At 43.7% G+C, this 18996-nt stretch overlaps 1 protein-coding gene and 1 long non-coding RNA gene across 4 annotated transcripts; one reads left to right on the top strand and one right to left on the bottom strand.

The window, feature by feature from the left end:
• Window positions 1-4313: 4313 nt before the first annotated feature.
• On the bottom strand, window positions 4314-14760 carry LOC138614949 (GRB10-interacting GYF protein 2-like). The gene is made up of 4 exons (XM_069688564.1): window positions 14673-14760; window positions 11831-12672; window positions 11255-11424; window positions 4314-7291 (listed from the first exon to the last, which is right to left on the bottom strand). Exons 2-4 carry the CDS (start codon window positions 12599-12601, stop codon window positions 5788-5790), a joined length of 2445 nt encoding a protein of 814 aa, XP_069544665.1. The 5' UTR covers window positions 12602-12672; window positions 14673-14760; the 3' UTR covers window positions 4314-5787.
• LOC138614950 (uncharacterized) lies at window positions 14261-16550 on the top strand. 3 transcript variants are annotated; one of them, XR_011310374.1, is made up of 3 exons: window positions 14261-14410; window positions 15685-15796; window positions 15883-16550. It is a non-coding gene; the product is annotated as an uncharacterized lncRNA (long non-coding RNA). The 3 variants fall into 3 exon arrangements; XR_011310373.1 differs by lacking the exon at window positions 14261-14410 and adding an exon at window positions 14417-14641; XR_011310372.1 differs by lacking the exon at window positions 14261-14410 and adding an exon at window positions 14417-14770.
• Window positions 16551-18996: the final 2446 nt, after the last annotated feature.

The raw sequence follows: 18996 nt of genomic DNA, 5'->3' as shown, positions 1-18996 counted from the left end.
GAGCAGTTCTTACATGTTGCTTGTTTCACCCCAACTTTCAGACAGCACTGTTGTCCAGAGCAGGAACGTACCTATGACATATTACAAACATTACAAAATGGCTTGTTTGTGAGCTGAGCTGCCCAATGGAGCAAGTTCAAGCTCAAATAAATACCTCCTTCCTTCCTTCCTTCCTTCCTTCCATCCTTCCATCCACAACCACCACAACCAAGCAGCACTACAACAACTTCAGAGAGAACAGACTGCTGCTGCCATTAACACACAATGAGCAACACAAGCAACTTCTAACCACTCACACACCTTTGACACAAGTCACTTATTTTCACCTTTGACACAAGTCATCTTAATAGACAGGAGCCACAATAAACTGGAACTTCACACTGATGTAGACAATCCAGTTGACTGGATGATAAAACTAAACACCAGGAATAATAAAGAGATTGAAATAACTGTTTCATACAAAAATAAAATCAAACACAAATTAACAAACAAACAAATAAAGAATGTGGGTTCAAACTGCAGTCAGGGAGGCTGGTTTACTCATCTCCCTAAATGGAGGTTTTCTCTTCCGGCTCGGCCCGCCGGAAGATTTTGCTAAGTGTGAAAATTACAGAAAGACATAAATTGCATTTCTATGACAATATGGAGGTTTATGAGTACAAACGTTTTTTTTTTTTTTTTTTTTTTTTTTATCCATCCAGTAATTGCTTCAAAAACAGCATAAATGCGACGTCTGCTCCGGAGGCAGCCACGCTCGCTGCTCGCTTTGTGAAGCGTTTCACGTCAAACGCATCACAAAGCGAGGGAATCTGCAGAGGAGAGCCGGGGCAGATAAACAGTGGGCTGATGTCGGAGTTTTTGCTCTTTATGTTTATACTTTATTGTAGAAAGACATTCAAATAGGGTTTATCATACAAAAACCTTCACCAATGTTTGAAACAAAGACAAATATTGGCATTATGTATGCGTTATTATGCTATGATTTTACTGGTCTGGCCCACTTCACATCAAAGTGGGCAGTATGTGGCCCCTTAACTAAAATGACTTTGACACCCCTGCCCTAAATGGAGGTTTTCTCTTTACCTACTTACACTTCCTACCTCACTGTCTCTTCAGTTTCATGCTGTGACAGTTACTCATCCAGTACAATTAAACATTGTTGTCCTCTACCGTCCTCCAGGTCCTTTGGGAGATTTCTTGGACAAATTAGACGTCCTCCTTTTCACAGAAAATGGTCCTCCACTTGTCCTTCTGGGTGACTTTAACATCCAGACTGACAAGTCATCTGACCTTCTGCTCTTCCTGTCTTCCTTTGCTGTCTCCCTCAGTCCTTCCCCTCCTCCTCACAAAGGTTGGAACCACCTGGACTATATTTCACCACAAACTGCTCCACATCTAACCTCACTGTAACTCCACTTCATGTCTCCGACCACTTCTTTATCTCTTACTCTCTCAAACTGACAACCTGACCACATCAACAGACTCTGGACCTGTCAGTCACAACATTCACTCACTCTCTCCTTCTCTCCCTCCTCTCTCTCCCTTCACTGGTTACCAGTAGCTGCTGGCATCCACTCTGTGAACAGATCAGGTCCAGTCTACATCCAGGACATGGTCCAACCTTACATCCCAGCCCGCTCCCTCCGCTCTGCTTCTACCAATCAGCTTGTTGCTCCTCACTGAGCTAAACACTCTACAAAATCACAACTGTTTTCTGTCCTGGCTCCTAAATGGTACAATGAGCTCCCCAACGACATCAGGACAGCAGAAACTCTCAACATCTTCCACCACAAACTAAAAACACACCTCTTCAGACTTTACCTTGAACACTACAACTTTAGTATCTTCAAATGGAACTTACTGATAGAACTTTGTAGTTTGGCTTTCTGGAACAAATTGCATTTTCTTCATTCCTGTTGTTCTGCTTTTGTACCCTCATGGTTCAAATCAACTTATTGTAAGTCACTTTGGATAAAAGAGTCAGATCAATGAAATGTCATGTAATAATGTAGTGTAATGCTTGTAAATGACATGTACAACAAATAATCATCACTGCAAACAAATTCATTGGAGATAAACCAAACCATTTAACAGCACTACAAAATAAACAAACCCACACAAGACATGAATAAAGACTGGAACCATTTCCTTCTCCCTGGCAGCCTAAACACAGACACACTGTTTTAATACCAAATACTTTGGGCTGTTTTTTACCTTTCATTTCTCTACAAACCAAAACCTAACAAATGATGGAAAAAAAAACAACAGTGGCTGGTTTCTCAAAAGTAGCTGCTGAAATAACTAAAGCAAGAAAATTAATTCATAGAAAAAAAAAATTACTTTACAAACAAAATCAATTCATTTACAGGCCTGAAACAAAGCCCTTCCCCTCAGTTTCAAACATGCAGTTGCCTGGAGACTATTTACAACAAATTAACAAACTTAATATGTTAAACAGAACAAACCATTTTATTTGGTCTAAAGAGGCCTCAGCTTGAGCTCAGGTGTGCAGGAAAGAGGCCTCCCTTCCTGTCTGGGTCCTAGTGCTAGACTGGTATCTGCCCATCCACACTACTCACAAACTACAGCTCTTTTATGCTCTCAAATGGACACGTTAACAGTGGAAACAGGATCTGATGGAATTTCAATGTTGGAAAAACCATTTTAGTTAAGGGGCCACATACTGCCCACTTTCACCTCAAGTGGGCCAGACCAGTAAATTCATAGCATAATAACGCATTCATAACGACAATATTTCTCTATGTTTAAATCATTGGTGAAGGTTTTTGGATGATAAATCCTATTTTAAGGTCTTTCTACAATAAACTAGAAACATAAAGACCAAAAACTCTGACATCAGCCCACTGTTTATCTGCCTGTGGTAATGAGCGCTGCTGCCTCCGGAGCAGAAATCGCATTTACACTGTTTTTGAAGCAATTACTGGATCGATTAAAAAAAAAAATTAAAAATTTTTTGTACTCATAAACCTCCATATTCTCATAGCTGGACCCCCTGGCGGGCCGGATCCTATGTTTGACACCCCTGCTCTAAGTCTTCCAGGTGATGAAGATCCTCATCGTCTGTGGGCTACAGCTTCAATAACTATCAAAACTAAAGGCTTAATCTGATGCTCCTACATTTAGCTGCAAGTCAGCTCCTGTGTCTGTGACACACTAACATGCACACATGAATCAGGAATTTTTAAAACAGATCCCTATATTTAAAAAAACACAAACAGTGGTCCATTTAATTAGAGAACATAATCACAAACTGTAAGCATTACCAAAAAGGCAAAAAGCACAGAGTAGAGCAAGGACTCCTCCAAAAGCTGGCCACCTCGTAACTGCATAAATTACAGATTGTCAAAGACAGGCAGGAAAAACGGCCAATGGACAAAATGCTCCACAAGGCCCGCCCCCGCAGGACAGGGAGACGCCACAAAAGGAGCAGATGCAGAAGCAACCCCTGTCCCCTCCTCACAAATTTTATCTGCTGAAAAAAGACAAGAGGACCTGCCCAGCAAGCAAAAAAAGACTCGGAGAACACTTTTATTTTATTTTTTTTCGTGCAGACGCCTGAAGAATAAAAGAAGCTCAAACATTGTGACAGGCACAAGAATGTAGGACAAATAGGTCAAATTTTTTTCAAGACAAGTTAGTCTCTTTTTATTTTTTTTATTTTTTTTTATATAGGGATCTATCGCACCCAAAAATTACCAAAAAATATGTACATATACTTACCATGAACAAGGATTATAAGCCCAAACGGGATTCTCGTCCGTCGCCATGGAGGACAGGACTGTTCCCTGGCCACATGGACAAAGGAAACCCTAACCAAAAGCACGGGATTTGAGGGGAGGGGCTGGGGTGGGAGACCGTGCATTCACTCTCATCCAGTCAGTTGGATGGGAGGATCAGTCCCCTTCACCTAACCCTAACCCTAGAGCAGAATGAAGTGAACTGAATGAACATTGATGCATTAGAGCCTGATGACAGAATATTTTTCTACATTCAGACCGGTTGGGTTCAGTGGAGCTGAAACACCTGCAGACACTTCAGAATCCATTAAGATAAATAAAAGATGGAGTCTGATGTGAAGACAGACACACCTGGTGCTCGTCTCGTCTCGTGTCTCTGAGAAAACCAACTGTTGGTCCGGGTTTTATACTCTCAGCTCTCGACCCACCTGAACACATTGACCCAGTTTATCGTAGAGATCAGGACCGCAGGAGGAAGTCCGCCGGGAGCGTGTTGGGAACAAACATCATCCTGAGGCTGTTTGTCTTTACACCAACAGTCGGACACACAAATCAAACAGCTGACACCTTGTTTATTTCAGGTTCACATTCACACACTTCAGGATTATCAATGTCAACTGAGCTTCTCGTCGGGCTGAATTTATTTGAACAGATTGCAATCAAATATTTCATCGTTCCAGTTATAAAGAGAACAGCTGATATTATTGTTTAAAGTGAACAATATAAAGTTTAACGTTAGTTAAATGTACAATTTCAGTTTTAACCCTGCCGTTTGGAACGGCGCCGTTCGGAGATGAGCAGAGCCGGAAGCTTCGGTCAGTTTTAGTCAACAAATCAGCAGATTATAGAACGTAAACACAAACAAGTAAAAGTGAACATGGACAAAAAGTGGATTCAGTTATAAACCTTCTTCCATAATGATACAAAAAAAATATGAATGATTAATAATAAAAGTTCTGTTCAACTAGCATCAAAACTGTGTTAAAGGAGCATTCAGAGACGATGAGAGAAAATCAGGATGAATAGAAGACCCACTGCAACGTCCTCCATCTTGGTTCAACATACAAAAGTCAACAACCACTGGAGGATTTTTAAGCTACGTAATTAAAACATGAACTATGTTTGATAAAACAGCTGTATCATTACTATTCTAGTATATTAAAAGTAGGATGCTGGATTATACAAGTCTTACGTCAGACTAAACACAAGGTTTCCTGAAATCTAACACGTTAACAGTTTGACAGGTAAATATTCCCCGAGGTCGAACCCTCCGAGTGACGGGGCTTTTCAGAGGAACAACATGCTGTCGTGGGCTGAGGAGGAAACTGCTGCCTCTTGTTTTCCATCTTTCAGGTGTGTTTTATTGCCAGTTCAGATGAAGTGTGAACAGTCAATGGAAGCCGTTTCTGCAGAGCACGCTCCTCTGTGGTCGCCTGGTGGTACCAGAACCGGCCCTCCGGAGAGGGGCTTCATCACGCGGCCTGTCGAGGGCGTGTTCAGCTCACGGTGTGGCCTTCACTGACAAGTGGAACACTTTCTGGGGAAAACCTGGTCTGATCCGGAGCGACAGCATTCATCCTATTTTGGATGGTGCAGCTCTTCTTTCTAGAAACATCGTGTCTCTTAACATCCCATAGAGGCGGTGTCTGTTCTCAGACCACCTAAATTTAATAAATTGAATCAATCAAAATTCCACGAAAGATCTATCAATAAAAATTGAATACAATTGATCCTACCAATTTAACAGATCAGCACCAGGAAAAGTGTGTCGTTTTAAATGAATCAATTTAATTTAAAAATATTTACTCAAAACACTCTTCCGTGTGACTATTTTATTTAAGGAAGTGATTCCATTTGTATCTAATTCAATTTCCTAAAAGTGGATCATCTTGTTGATAGAGCTGCAGCCTCTCCGTGTAGGACTCTTGACGATGTTTCCCCTGTTGGACATTTCTAAATATTTTAAACAAATTAGAATTAATTTGATAAGATTAGAAAACCTATCCTCTTGAACCTGTCACTTTTTTTTTTACGGTTCCCTCTTTCTGAAATGTTTTGCATGCTCGTCTTGATCCACATCTGCTTTAGTTTTTTTCTTCTTATCTTTTGACACTGGCCTTATGGTGAAATATACGGTGGAATGATCTGATATTTCGTCGTTCCGTACAAAGACATCAAAAACGTCAACATTGCTGCTGAAGACTTGGTCCAGAAAGTGACCAGACCGGTATGTTGCCTCCAGTACATGCAGATCCAAGGCATTTTTCTTTAAGAATTCCATAAATCTTTTAGTGAAGCGATTTCCTTCAACATCAAGCCAGATATTGAAATCGCCGGCCAAGATGACCCTTGTGTAGCGTTGGCAATCCAAGAGAAGATCTTGCAACTCATCCATGAAGTTACCGAATTGTGTTAAGTTTGTTGCATGTCGGTGGTACAAACTAATGAAAAGGATAGGTTCATCCCACCCCTCACGGTTCAGAGCTGTGGCGACATATTCAAAGGTTGTTGGCTCAGTAAAACGAGTTTGTTCTCCCTGCAACTCATCTGTGTGCTGAATGGCGGCCCCTCCCCCTCTACTGTCCCTCGCCCAATGATAGGCTCTGAAGCCTTCTGGCGTAGCTTTACGAAGGACTGGATCTCCAGTGTCCTTTCGTAACCACGTCTCTGTTGTGAGAAACACATCCCTTTTGGTCCAGGTTATGAGGTTAGAGACTTTTGTTGGCTTGTTGTTCATGGACCGAACATTGAGCAACGCGGCCCTCACATCTTCTGCAGAGGTTTGCTCAGTCTCCTCGCTGCTTTCCTCATCCTCACTATCCTTTTCTTCATCAGTCTGGTCTCTATCTTCATCCTCACTATCCCTCCCCTGATCTCCCTGATCACCTCCTCCCTGTTGCCCACCTCCTCCCTGTTGCCCACCTCCACTCTGTTCACTTTGGTCTCTTTCTTTCTCCTTCTGGCTGTTGCTCCGCCTCGATTGATCAGCGTTGCGTCTGTTTTCATCTGTTTGATTTGTCTGAGGTTTAGCATCATGGTCCTGGTTTCCTTTGTCCTCCTGAGCTGGAGTCGAACTCAAGAAGCGTCCGTGGTCCTTGTCATGATTTTGATGATTGTTTTTCACTCTGGGAGGCTTTTCCTCAAGTTCTCGAAGACGTTGAATCATCACAAGTTCAAATTCACGTTCTCGTTGCATCTTTTCACGTTCTCGTTGCCGTTGAATCTTTTCATGTTCTCGTTGCTGTTGAATCTTCTCACGTTCTCGTTGCTGTTGAATCTTCTCACGTTCTCGTTGCCGTTGAATCTTTTCATGTTCTCGTTGCTGTTGAATCTTCTCACGTTCTCGTTGCTGTTGAATCTTCTCACGTTCTCGTTGCCGTTGAATCTTTTCACGTTCTCGTTGCTGTTGAATCTTCTCACGTTCTCGTTGCTGTTGAATCTTCTCACGTTCTCGTTGCTGTTGAATCTTCTCACGTTCTCGTTGAGCCTTCTCGTGTGTTTGTTGTTCTTTAGCCATTTCGTCTAACATCTTCCTATAAATAAAACAGGCAAAGGAACCGATTATAAACAGAATTAAAATCATTTCCAGAGTGTTGTTAAAAGAAGAGGTGATGCAGCTCAGTGGTGAACATGATCCTGGAACAATTTTTTAGAGACGTGTTGCTGATATCAGATTCAAAATGAGCAAATCATTTTCATAAAACAATTAAATTTCCATTTTAACATTTGATATGTTGTCTTTGGTCTATTTTATATTAAATTAGAATATCAAAGCCCCCCGATGGACAGCAGCACACAGAGTTCAGCCACCTCGCCCGGATCATGGAAACCAGGCACCCTACTGGAACCAGACCTGGGAGTGGAGCTCGCGGGCAAGCGTCTGGGGGCCAGGCCTTTGCCCATGGGGCCCGGTTGGGCTCAGCCCCAAGAAACAACATGGAGCAGCCACCCTGTGGACCCACCACCCGTAGGGACAAGCATCGGGGTTGGGTGCAATGCAGACTAGGCGGCGGGCCGGGAACACGGGCGAGCCGATCGCCGGCAGCATAGACCAGCTTTAGGGACGTGGAACGTCACTTCCTAGCGCGGAAAGAGCCGGAGCTGGTGCAGGAGGTGGAGCGGTGCCAGCTAGATATACACTACTCAAAAAAATAAAGGGAACACTTTAACAACACATCCTGGGCATGCTCCTGATGAGACCACAGATGTTCTCCTGAGGGATCTCCTCCCAGACCTGGATCAAAGCATCGGTCCATTCCCGGACAGTCTGTGGTGGACGTGGCGTCGGCGGACAGAACGAGACGCGATGTCCCAGATGTGCTGAATTGGATTCAGGTCTGGGGAACGGGCGGGCCGGTCCGTAGCATCGATGCCTTCATCGTGCAGGAACTGCTGACACACTCCAGCCACATGAGGCCGAGCATTGTCCCGCATCAGAAGAACCCAGGACCCGCTGCACCAGCAGATGGTCTTCAACGGGTCTGAGGATCTCATCCCGGGACCTGATGGCAGTCAGGGTACCTCTGGCTAGCACACAGAGGGCTGCGTGGCCCTCCGAAGAAATGCCTCCCCAGACCGTTGCTGACCCGCCGCCAAACCGGTCACGCTGGAGGATGTTGCAGGCAGCAGAACGTTCTCCACGGCGTCTCCAGACTCCGTCACATCTGTCACATGTGCTCAGGGTGAACCTGCTCTCATCCGTGAAGACCACAGATCGCCGACGGAGAAGCTGCCGATCTTGGTGTTCTCCGGCAAAGTCCGATCGCCCCGCACGGTGTTGGGCTGTAAGCACAGACCCCACTTGTGGACGTCGGGCCCTCGTACCACCCTCATGGAGTCTGTTTCTGACAGTTTGAGCAGAAACATGCACATTAGTGGCCTGCTGGAGGTCATTTTGTAGGGCTCTGGCAGCGCTCCTCCTGTTCCTCCTTGCACAAAGGAGCAGATAGCGGTCCCGCTGCCGGGTTGTTGTCCTCCTACGGCCCCCTACACGTCTCCTGGTGGACCAGCCCGTCTCCCGGTATCTCCTCCGTCCTCTTGACACTGTGCTGACAGACACAGCAAACCTTCTTGCCACAGTGTACATTGATGTGCCATCCTGGATGAGCTGCACTACCTGAGCAACTTCTGTGGGTTGTAGACACCTCATGCTACCTCTAGTGGTGAGGACACTGGCAAAATGCAAAAGGGACCAACGATCATCCAGAAAGGACAAGGACAGAGAAATGGTCTGTGGTCACCACCTGCAGAACCGTTCCTTTATAGGGTTGTCTTGATAATTGCCTCATTTCCACCTGTTGTTTGTTCCATTTGTACAACAGCAGGTGAAACTGATTCACAATCAGTGTTGATCCTAACTGGACAGGTTGATTTCCCAGAAGTGGGATTGATTGGAGTTACATTGTGTTGTTTAAATGTTCCCTTTAATTTTTGGAGCAGTGTAGTTGGGCTCACCTACACGCACAGAACTGGTTCTGGAATCAAGCTCCTGGAGAGGGGCTGGACTCTATCCTTTTCTGGAGTTGCCCAGGGTGAGAGTTTCCATTCCCGCCCATTTGTAACACCTGGTGATGGGAGGTCTAAGGAGCAGGAGGTGTGGTCTGACCAGCTTTGAAGCGTCAGCTTCAGCGTCAGTGAGGGCTCGTTGTATGAAGACTCGGAGGATAAAGACAAAGGAGTCTTTCGTTGGAGTCTCTGAAGACTCGGAGGACAAAGACAAAGGAGTCTTTCATTGGAGTCTCTGAAGACTCGGAGGATAAAGACAAAGGAGTCTCTCGTTGGAGTCTCTGAAGACTCGGAGGATAAAGACAAAGGAGTCTTTCGTTGGAGTTGGAGGATGCTGAGTATAGCTGAGTAGTACTACTGCCACCTGAGTATGTGTGTACTTTCCGTCCCTGTGCGTATATCTACTCGTAGATACTACAGGCCTCTCACTCGTTCACACCAACACCGTAACCTTTCCTCTGTTATCTGTCCCACCTGTTCCACTCATACCCAACACCTCGTCACAGGAGGACTCTGGAACTGTCAGTCAGTTGCAGACTTCATCTCTGGACTTCCTTGGTCTCACTGAGACCTGGATCACACCGGACAACACATCCACCCTGCTGCTCTCTCTTCTGTCTTCTCCTTCAGCCACACCCCTAGACCCACTGGTAGGGAGGGGGGTTAGGGTTAGGGTCAATGATCGACTTTGTAGTCGTATCATCTGATCTGCGGCCGTGTGTCTTGGACACTCGGGTGAAGAGAGGAGCAGAGCTGTCAGCTGATCACCACCTGGTGGTGAGTTGGATCAGATGGGAGTTGGCTGGAAAGACCTGGCGTCTGAAGACTTGGTGGGGAAGCACCCATATCCCTGGCAGAAGCCGGGGGTGGATGAGATCCGTCCTGAGATGCTGAAGGCGCTGGACATTGCTGGTCTGTCTTGGCTGACACCCCTCTTTAATGTCACATGGGAGTCGGGATCAGTACCATTGGACTGGCAGACCGGGGGTGGTTCCCATTTTCAAAAAAGGGGACCGGAGAGTTGCTCCAACTATTGGGGTATCACACTACTCAGCCTCCCAGGCAAAACTTATATCAGGCTGCTGGAAAAGACTCTGACCAATTGTTGAACCTCAGATTCAAGAGGATCAGTGCGGAGATTGCGGCTACAAGCAAAATGAGTTTCCTCCGTAGGAGGCCGGGCTCAGCTTTAGAGATCAGGCCAGGAGCTCATACATCAGGAGGGAACTTGGAGTAGAGACGCTACTCCTTCATGTCGAAAGGAGTCAGCTGAGGTGGTTCAGCATCTGATCAGGATCCTCCTGGGTGCCTCCTACTAGCAGGAGACTCCAAACACGCTGAAGGGATTATATCTCGACGCTGGTCCGGGAACGCCTCGGGATCTCCCAGGATGAGCTGCAAGATGTGTCAGAGGGAAGTTTGGGCCAACCTGCTGGACCTGCTGCCACCGCGACCCAACCCGGATAATCAGAGGAAAATGGATGGATGGATGGGTGATTTACAAACCATCACATTCTGTTTTCATTTACATTTTACACAGCGTCACTACTGTTTTGGAAACAGGGTATCTAACGTGTTGTAGAGTGGACGTATATTTTCTTGACATGCCGTCTTTGGGTCATTTATAAATACAGTTAATAATCACTGTGGTCGTTTTCTAATAGTTTGGTTTTGTACTGCTCCTTAACGTTAAAGTCTATGGAAACTGTGGTTTACCCCAAAAGGGTGCGGGGCCATGTTGCAAGACAAAGTTCTGGTCTGATGTATGAGATGGAAGCAGTGAAGCCACCGGACCCCCAATTGTTTGAGACATAAGGTGGCAGAAAACTACACTGTTGAAGTTCCTTTGGAGGTTCTGACACTTTGAGTTCCTTGAAAACCTTCAGTTTACCCGACATGAGAAGCTGCTGTCTGAGGAGATGTGACAGTGTTCACACCTACAGCCGGTTCAGATCTGTGTGAAGAGTCATAATATTTCATAGAAAACATACTTGATGTTGTCCAACTTGTTCCTCTGTTCCTGCGTCGTCTCTTGGATCTTGTTTGCTGTGTCTCTCAGGGACTGGCTGGCTTCAGTCACATGGTTGTTCTTGATCATTTTTTTCCAGTCGTCGACGGCTTCAGAAAGTGAAAATACCAGTGCAACAGCTCCTCCCGCGACCTGATGATCAACAGGAAGCGATCAATACACAATCAGACTCTCAGCCTCAGGCTAAATACATGTACATTTATGAAGGTTATCATCACAAAAACACTAAATCAGTAACCTAATAATCAATCAGAAATAACCAGAATATGACGTGTGTTTAAATGTGTAATAATGTAAAAATGAGTAACGCCTGGGACGCACTGCCTGCATGGTGTCGTTCAGAGACTGAAACAAAGAGAGCGGCGGGAAGACGCCGTCGTTCACCTGTTTGATTATTAATTTCATGTGGAGGAGCACCGCAAGGCTCAAATGACAAAACAGAGATGTTCGGATGTTCGAACCTGTTAACATGGCCGCCGAAATGAAAATCAAGATGTTCAGCCATGAAGACAGCGTGTCCCAGGCCTTACAGACTCACCATGGCACTGCCAACAGCGGCTTTCTTCAATCCGGCTTTAGAAGTCTCTTTCAAGGCAATTTCAAAACCCTTTTGAGAAATTATTTTGGTAGCTGCACCACCAAGATGGATACATTTTCTTCCACTCATTTTAACTGCAAAAATTGCCAAGGCACCAAACACTCCAGCACACAATACAGGGTTGATTCTCAGGTTGCGCCTCATTTCTCCCGGTCCTCCCCGCCCTTCGTTCAGAAAAATAAACGGCTCGTCATTGTCCAAGCTGATGTGGATTCGGTAGCCCAGTCCACTTCGTCTCGCCGCGGCATTGAGATATTCAGTCATGACGAGTAGGTCCAGTTCTTCTGGATCTGCAGAAGGATTCACCCTCTTCATCTCGACCTCCAGTCTCTTAAACAGTCGCTGGATTGTTTTAACGGTTTCGTTACTCTGCTCATCTTCCTTCAGCGCCTCTTTCATGGTTTTGCTGGATAGGAAGCCCTCAGTGATTTTAGAAATTACTGAGGTACCGACACCCACACCTGTATATACAGCTCCAGCTACACCTAAAAACGGAGCAGCTGCTCCGCCTGTGAGTAAAGTGGCCACACCGGCCCCGAGCAGACATACCGATCCTACCACAGAGACTGAGCTGCCAATAGTTTGAACGCCCCTGCAGTTCTCTGTGATTGACTCCAGCTCCCCGGCCAGTTTCCTCAACTTGTCTGCACAGCACTCCCTCTGCCTGATCCAGGAATAAATCTGGTCCAGCAGCTGGTCAGAGGTCGCCATAATGGAGGTCTGTGTCCTGATGATCCTCCAATCAGAGGGCGGAGAACTGTCCCAGGTAAATCAACGGGAGCCTGAAGGGAGGAAACCAGAGGACGGATGAGGGGACATTTTCAACTATAACTGAATTACTGAGGAAAATCACAGTGACCTCTGACCTTTGACCACCAAAATATAATCAGTTCATCCTTGAGATCTCAGTGAACATTTGTGCCAAATGGGAAGAAATTCCCTCAAGGTGTTTCGAAGATATTGGTGCGTGAGAATGTCAGCTGCTGCTATCACCACACGAGGGATGAAGAGTAGTGTGACGATGTAGAAATGTATTAATCAGTCATTTTATGCCAATGTTAAATCACTTTGATGCTTTGAGGTCAACGGTTGCACTGACAATGAATATAAAGTAAATTACATTAACTCATTTTTAATATAAAACAAACCAAAGACAACATATCAAATGTTGAAACTGAGAAATGTATTGTTTTATAAAATATCTGCTCATTTTAAATCTGATGTCAGCAGCACGTCTCTATAAAGTTGTTCCAGGATCATGTTCACCACTGAGCTGCATCACCTCTTCTTTTAACAACACTCTGGAAACGTTGGGAAACTGAGGAGACCAGTTTCTGGAGTTTTGAAAGTGAAATGTGGTCCCATTCTGGCCTGATAGAGGATTTCAGCTGCTCAACAGTTCAGGGTCTCCTTTGTTGTATTGTTCATGTCCTGATGCTCCAGATGTTTCCAATGATTGACAGGTCTGGACTGCAGGAGGCCAGTTTATCAGCGGACTCTTCTACTAGAGAACCATGCTGTTGGAATACGTGCAGAATGTGGTTGGACGTTGTTCTGCTGAAATAAACAAGACCTTCCCTGAAAGAGACGTTGTCTGGATGGCAGCATATGTTGCTCCAAAACCTGAATATATCATTCAGCATTAGTGCTTCCTTCCAGATGTTCAAGCTACCCATGGCATGTGCACTAATGCATCCCTGTACCATCACAGATGCTGGCTTTAGAACTGAGCTGATAATAAACTGGATGGATATTTTTTATAAAACAATACAATTTCTTCGTTTCAACATTTGATATGTTGTGTTTGGTCTATTTTTAATCAAATATGAGTTTGTGATTTTAAAAATCATCATTCTGTTTTTATTTATATTTTCCACAGCGTCTCTACTGTTTCAGAAACAGGGTTGTATATAGTCGCTCTTGACTGTAGTTCGATGAATTTATCAATTTAAGGTGATGATTCATGATGAATATTTTCACCATTTGGAGATTTACTGATTGATAGTAATATTGATGCCACAACAATGGAACAGTTCAGTTTGGTTCTTGGTCCCTGCTGCTTGGATTTTGCTTTTTGCTACTTCCATGTGATCAACCACATTTGTTTTGTTCTTTTTGACTGTTATTTGTTTGAAGGGGAATGAAATAAAACTGTGTATGTGAAGAAAATATTATTATTATTATCAATAATGCTGCATTTATTTTAATTGTATTTAACATCCAGGAGAACGAGTTTCTTCTCCTGCCTAAAGACCGGAAGTAGACATCGCTGTAGTTACAACCGGGGTGTCACAGGGTATTTTATTTTGAAAATGGACGTTCCTCCGTCCGACTTCCTGCGGATGACGTCAGACTAGACTCGACGTGGCCCTTGTAAATAAACCGTCTCTGTGCGGCCCCGCTTATCTCCAGTCAGTGAAGCAGCCCATCTGCGGGCCGCAGCCGGACCTTACCGTAACCACACTACTTCAGGCGCAACTACAATCACACGGCGGCAACCGTTACCGGCTTCCGTTCACGGTAACGCGGTTATTTTACGACCTGCGGCTCCTCTATGATCAGAGCTTCAGTGGCCACATCCAAAAGTTTACAGTGAACAAAGAGAAGAAGGACTCGGTGGATTTAGGTCCTGAGTTGAACCTGTTAACTTCTGTGACGCAGTTTCAGAGCAGCTGATCAGATGAAGCCTCTGAATCCACAGATCGATCCAGATGATCAGCTTCCCTCCGAACACCGGAAGAGACTCCGACAGTAAAATAATCTTCATGTTGTTAAAACTCACCGTGAATCCTGTTCAACTTTCTTCCGTCTGTTCTGTCGACTTAAAATGGAGGTTGAACTTCATACTTTCACTTTCAGCAGTCACTCCCTTATTTAACGGTGCGTGTGCGTGCGTGTGTTGGACAAGATTTCATATAAATTCAAAACTAAAACTGTCTTCAAATCAAATTAAGTTTATTGATTGAGTATAAGTTTTATAAAAGGCACAAAAACAATGGTGAACAATAAAAGCATGGATATGAGAACATGTGCACAACATGAGACAGAAAGAAGAGTCGAACTTGTACAACTGTTTCTGAAATAGTTGGGACGCTGTTTAACATGTAAATGACAATAATATGATTATTTGTAAATCACGTGAATTAATATTTAATAGTAAATTACGGGGAGGATTTTTTTCACGACTACTTTTGTGTTGCCTAGCAACATTTTTCTTCCTCCGGTATCAAGGTAGTTTTGTCTTTATTAGCAGCAAAAAAAATAACTTTACATCATCAGTCTTGTGTACATTATCACGTCTTGTTTACATTGTCAGTCTTGTTTACATTATATGTCTTGTTTACATTATCAGTTGTGTTTACATTATCAGTTTTGTTTACAATATCAGTCTTGTTTACATTATATGCCTTGTTTACATGATCAGTTTTGTTTACATTATTAGTCTTGTTTACATTATCATGTCTTGTTTACATTATCACATCTTGTTTACATCATCAGTCTTGTTTACATTATCAGTCTTGTTTACATTATTAGTCTTGTTTACATTATCAGTCTTGTTTACATTATTAGTCTTGTTTACATTATGAATATAACATAAGTCATCTTTCCGTCCTATTCCTGAACAGATGTTCTAGCTTAATGCAGATCACAATAACAAAGCAGACTGCTGCAGGATTTTTCATGGATGGTGTGCAGAAGCATGGATCCATCAAGACAAGGACCTTCTCCTTCATGCAGATGTAAATAGTTCAGCTGTCCAGCCGGTGTCACACTACTCTGTTCTCCTCATTTAGAGTCCCAGCTGATCGACTGGTGGAAGAGACGTGTGGGCGTGGCCAGATTGTTTACTGTGGGAGGAACCGGTCGTGGCAGATTTATTGCTGACAAAAGTGTCCACAACCAAAGGTAAAAATGTGATGTATTACTATAAATGTTTACATTATATAAAACATGAATATTAAATGCACCTACTTCATGTCATTTGCTTCCAGAGTGGGACGCCTTTGGAGAGATTTTTGGAGTGCAGTAACATCTCAGTTCTACAACTTGCTTCACATCTTAGAGGACGATGCTTCATTGCCCTCCTGTGTGGACGACGTCTTCATTCCCGTCTACAAAAACATCCTCAACATGTTGTGGACAGCTGGAGTTGCAGCCCGTAAGCACAGAGGGGAACTGGTCCCTAATCAGCTGTGGAGGATGCAATGCTACAAGGACCTGAGCCAGAGCAGATCTACAGGAGGAACTGTGTTCTATACATTTAGCACAAGAACTAAGAAATGCAATTTAAAGTCTGGTATTCATTCATTTGCTATATCAGTGTAAGCTAAAGTAATAAATATTTACATTAGATGGTCGACAATGTGTGAAAAAAGGACACGATGGCTATAAAGGTAATGAATGTATGCGCTCAGTCCATCTCAGATCCAGAAGCAGAACAGCTGATCCAGAGCAGGGGAGCAGAGGGGCTGTGCCCCTGCAGAGCAGCAGGGAAACCCCGTCCATTCCTCTTCTTTTGGACAGGACATCTATATGCATGTCCTTCAACAGGCCTCTTTGTTTGGCTGAAGTTTCCCATCGATATACTTGATGCACATCTCGTGCTGATTCTAAAACCGGGATGCACTTTTAACTCATCACAAATAAAGCACAGGAAATAGATTCTTATGTGTTTGTTTTGTTCACTCAAGTTCTAACAAGGTGGAATAAAGAGCTGCAGTATGAAATAATTCTGGACTTTTCTTTGTTTGTTTCACTAAACAATAGAAAACATAAAGAATAAGCACAAGTGGAACAAATTCTAACACAGAACCAACTATTTAACACGTGTATCACTCTATCAAATCCTGCACCGTACTATATATAGATATATGGATATATAGAAATATAGATCTACATCCAGTGTTTTAAAGGAGTCCTGATCTTTAATGTGAGCTGCTGGGATGTGATAGTGTCTGTGCAAACACGGACTCTTGGGTAACAGTGTGGTTCGGCACGGCATTCAGACAGCAATGATCCGGTTTCACTGAGTTTGAATGTTTGCAGATTTTCCAAAAGCAGATGTGTGTGAGCTCCACCAGTCATCCACTGCATGACTGAGGATTCAGTGCACGGCTCTCCTGCAGCGCCACCATCAGGTTGAAGAGAAATACAAAGTGGACACCAGAATAAATCTCTCCAGTCATTTTATATGCAAACAATTCAATATGATGCTGATTAAGTTTTATGGTAAAGAATTAGGGTGGAAATCTAAACTTTCAATCCCAAATAATGATTTTAAATGAACGGTTGGACATACCTTCAAGTTCGAGGAGGAAATGTTGGAAGTGCTCCAAGATTTTGGATCCTTCACTTGCTTCCTTGAACCACTTGGACTGAACTCCGGGGCCAGATGGGACATGATGTAATGCGAGTCCACTTACATTTCAAACATAATGATACTCAGTGAGATTCCTCAGAACGTAGCTGGTTAAGAAGCAGAAAGGAAGTGAAGGAAACATGACGTAGTACAACCAGTAAACACTCAAAGCAATACTGGAGCCTGCTGAGTCGTCGTCTCTGAAGACGAACAGACGGCGATGAGGTCATATACTTTCAGGCCCTCAGGCAGCTGCTGGAGCTCGGGCATGCATTTGGTCTTCACATGAAGTCCAGTCGCCCTGAATACAGAAAGATCCATTTTAAGGAAAAGGAAATAATGTCCCAGTCCATCTGTAGTAGTTCAGACTTTAGGGCAGCAGACTCAGGAAAATGGCCTCCAACAAGGCTTTGCTTCTACATGTAGACAACCATGTACATTTCCTTTGAACCCTACATGGACATGTCAGGAAAATAAATACATGTCAAGCATTTTAATTGGAGTGCCTTGATCTCTCGCTCATTTCTCTTTACTCAAAATAAATGTTTCACATTGAAGCCAAAGAGCAGCCTAGAAACAAGAACAACAGATTATCGTGATCCTTAAATTTCTTCAAGAAAAAAGAAACCCCACGCAGCCTGTGATTATCTGAGGCTCCGCTCCAATGTGCTCCATCAGCAGTAATATTAGATATTGTGTGAATACCTTAATGTGTTGTCTTGATGCTCCGTGTCCACTTTGCCTGAAAGTCCTTTGACAGAAAGTCCTTTTTCAGGCCCGTATCAATCCCTGTTCTCCAGGAACAGGATCCTCAAGGGATTCACAGGACCCACATTTCTTTGACGCTTCCATAACTTCAGAGCTCTTTCCACCAGGTTCTCTCTGGATACACAAATCTCAGAAGTCTTGCTGGAGTCCACCTGTGATCTTACCCACCTGATAACATCTTCCTTGCTGTCAAAAGTTGAACATCTTGAAATCAGCCTCACATTGGAATGTATTTAATACCAACATATGAATACAGTATATTTCATAATGAATGAATATACCATGAAATAATTGACCTTGAAATAAGATCCATATTAGCATGAAGTTGGTCTCTGACAGGTTCTGTCCTCACTACGATGAGAATAAAGGCAATAGTTATTCATCTTCACACACAGATCCCGCCTGATATCACTGCTGTCAATGGGTGTGGAACAGACTTCTGCATCTCGCCATCTTTCTCAAATTTTTTAGAGACAAGAGTTAGTTATGGAGTTCCACAAGGCTCAGTGTTAGGCCCAATACTTTTTACTTTGTACATGCTTCCATTAGGAGATGTCATCAGGAAGCACTGCATCAACTTCCATTGTTATGCAGATGACACTCAGCTATATCTTTCTATAAAACCAGATGAAACGAATCAGTTAGTAAAACTTGAAGCCTGTCTAAAAGACATAAAGGCCTGGATGACCAAAAACTTCCTGCTTCTAAATTCAGACAAAACAGAAGTTCTTGTACTTGGTCCTAAACACCTTAGAAACTCTTTCTGTAATCACTTAGTTACTCTGGATGATGTTGTCTTGGCCTCCAGCAAAACTGTGAGGAACCTTGGAGTCATCTTTGATGAGGATTTGTCCTTTAGACACCATATAAAGCAAATCTCCAGAACTGCCTTCTTTCATCTACGTAATATTAATAAAATCAGGAAAATCCTTCCTCAGCGTGACGCAGAAAAACTCATTCCTGCGTTTGTTACTTCTAG

Source organism: Brachyistius frenatus, unplaced genomic scaffold (assembly GCF_029030835.1).
Source record: "Brachyistius frenatus isolate BFR_SWC_R1_liver_20210118 unplaced genomic scaffold, ASM2903083v1 Contig_632, whole genome shotgun sequence".
NCBI lineage: Eukaryota > Metazoa > Chordata > Actinopteri > Embiotocidae > Brachyistius > Brachyistius frenatus.
This window is presented reverse-complemented; position numbering and strand designations above follow the sequence as displayed.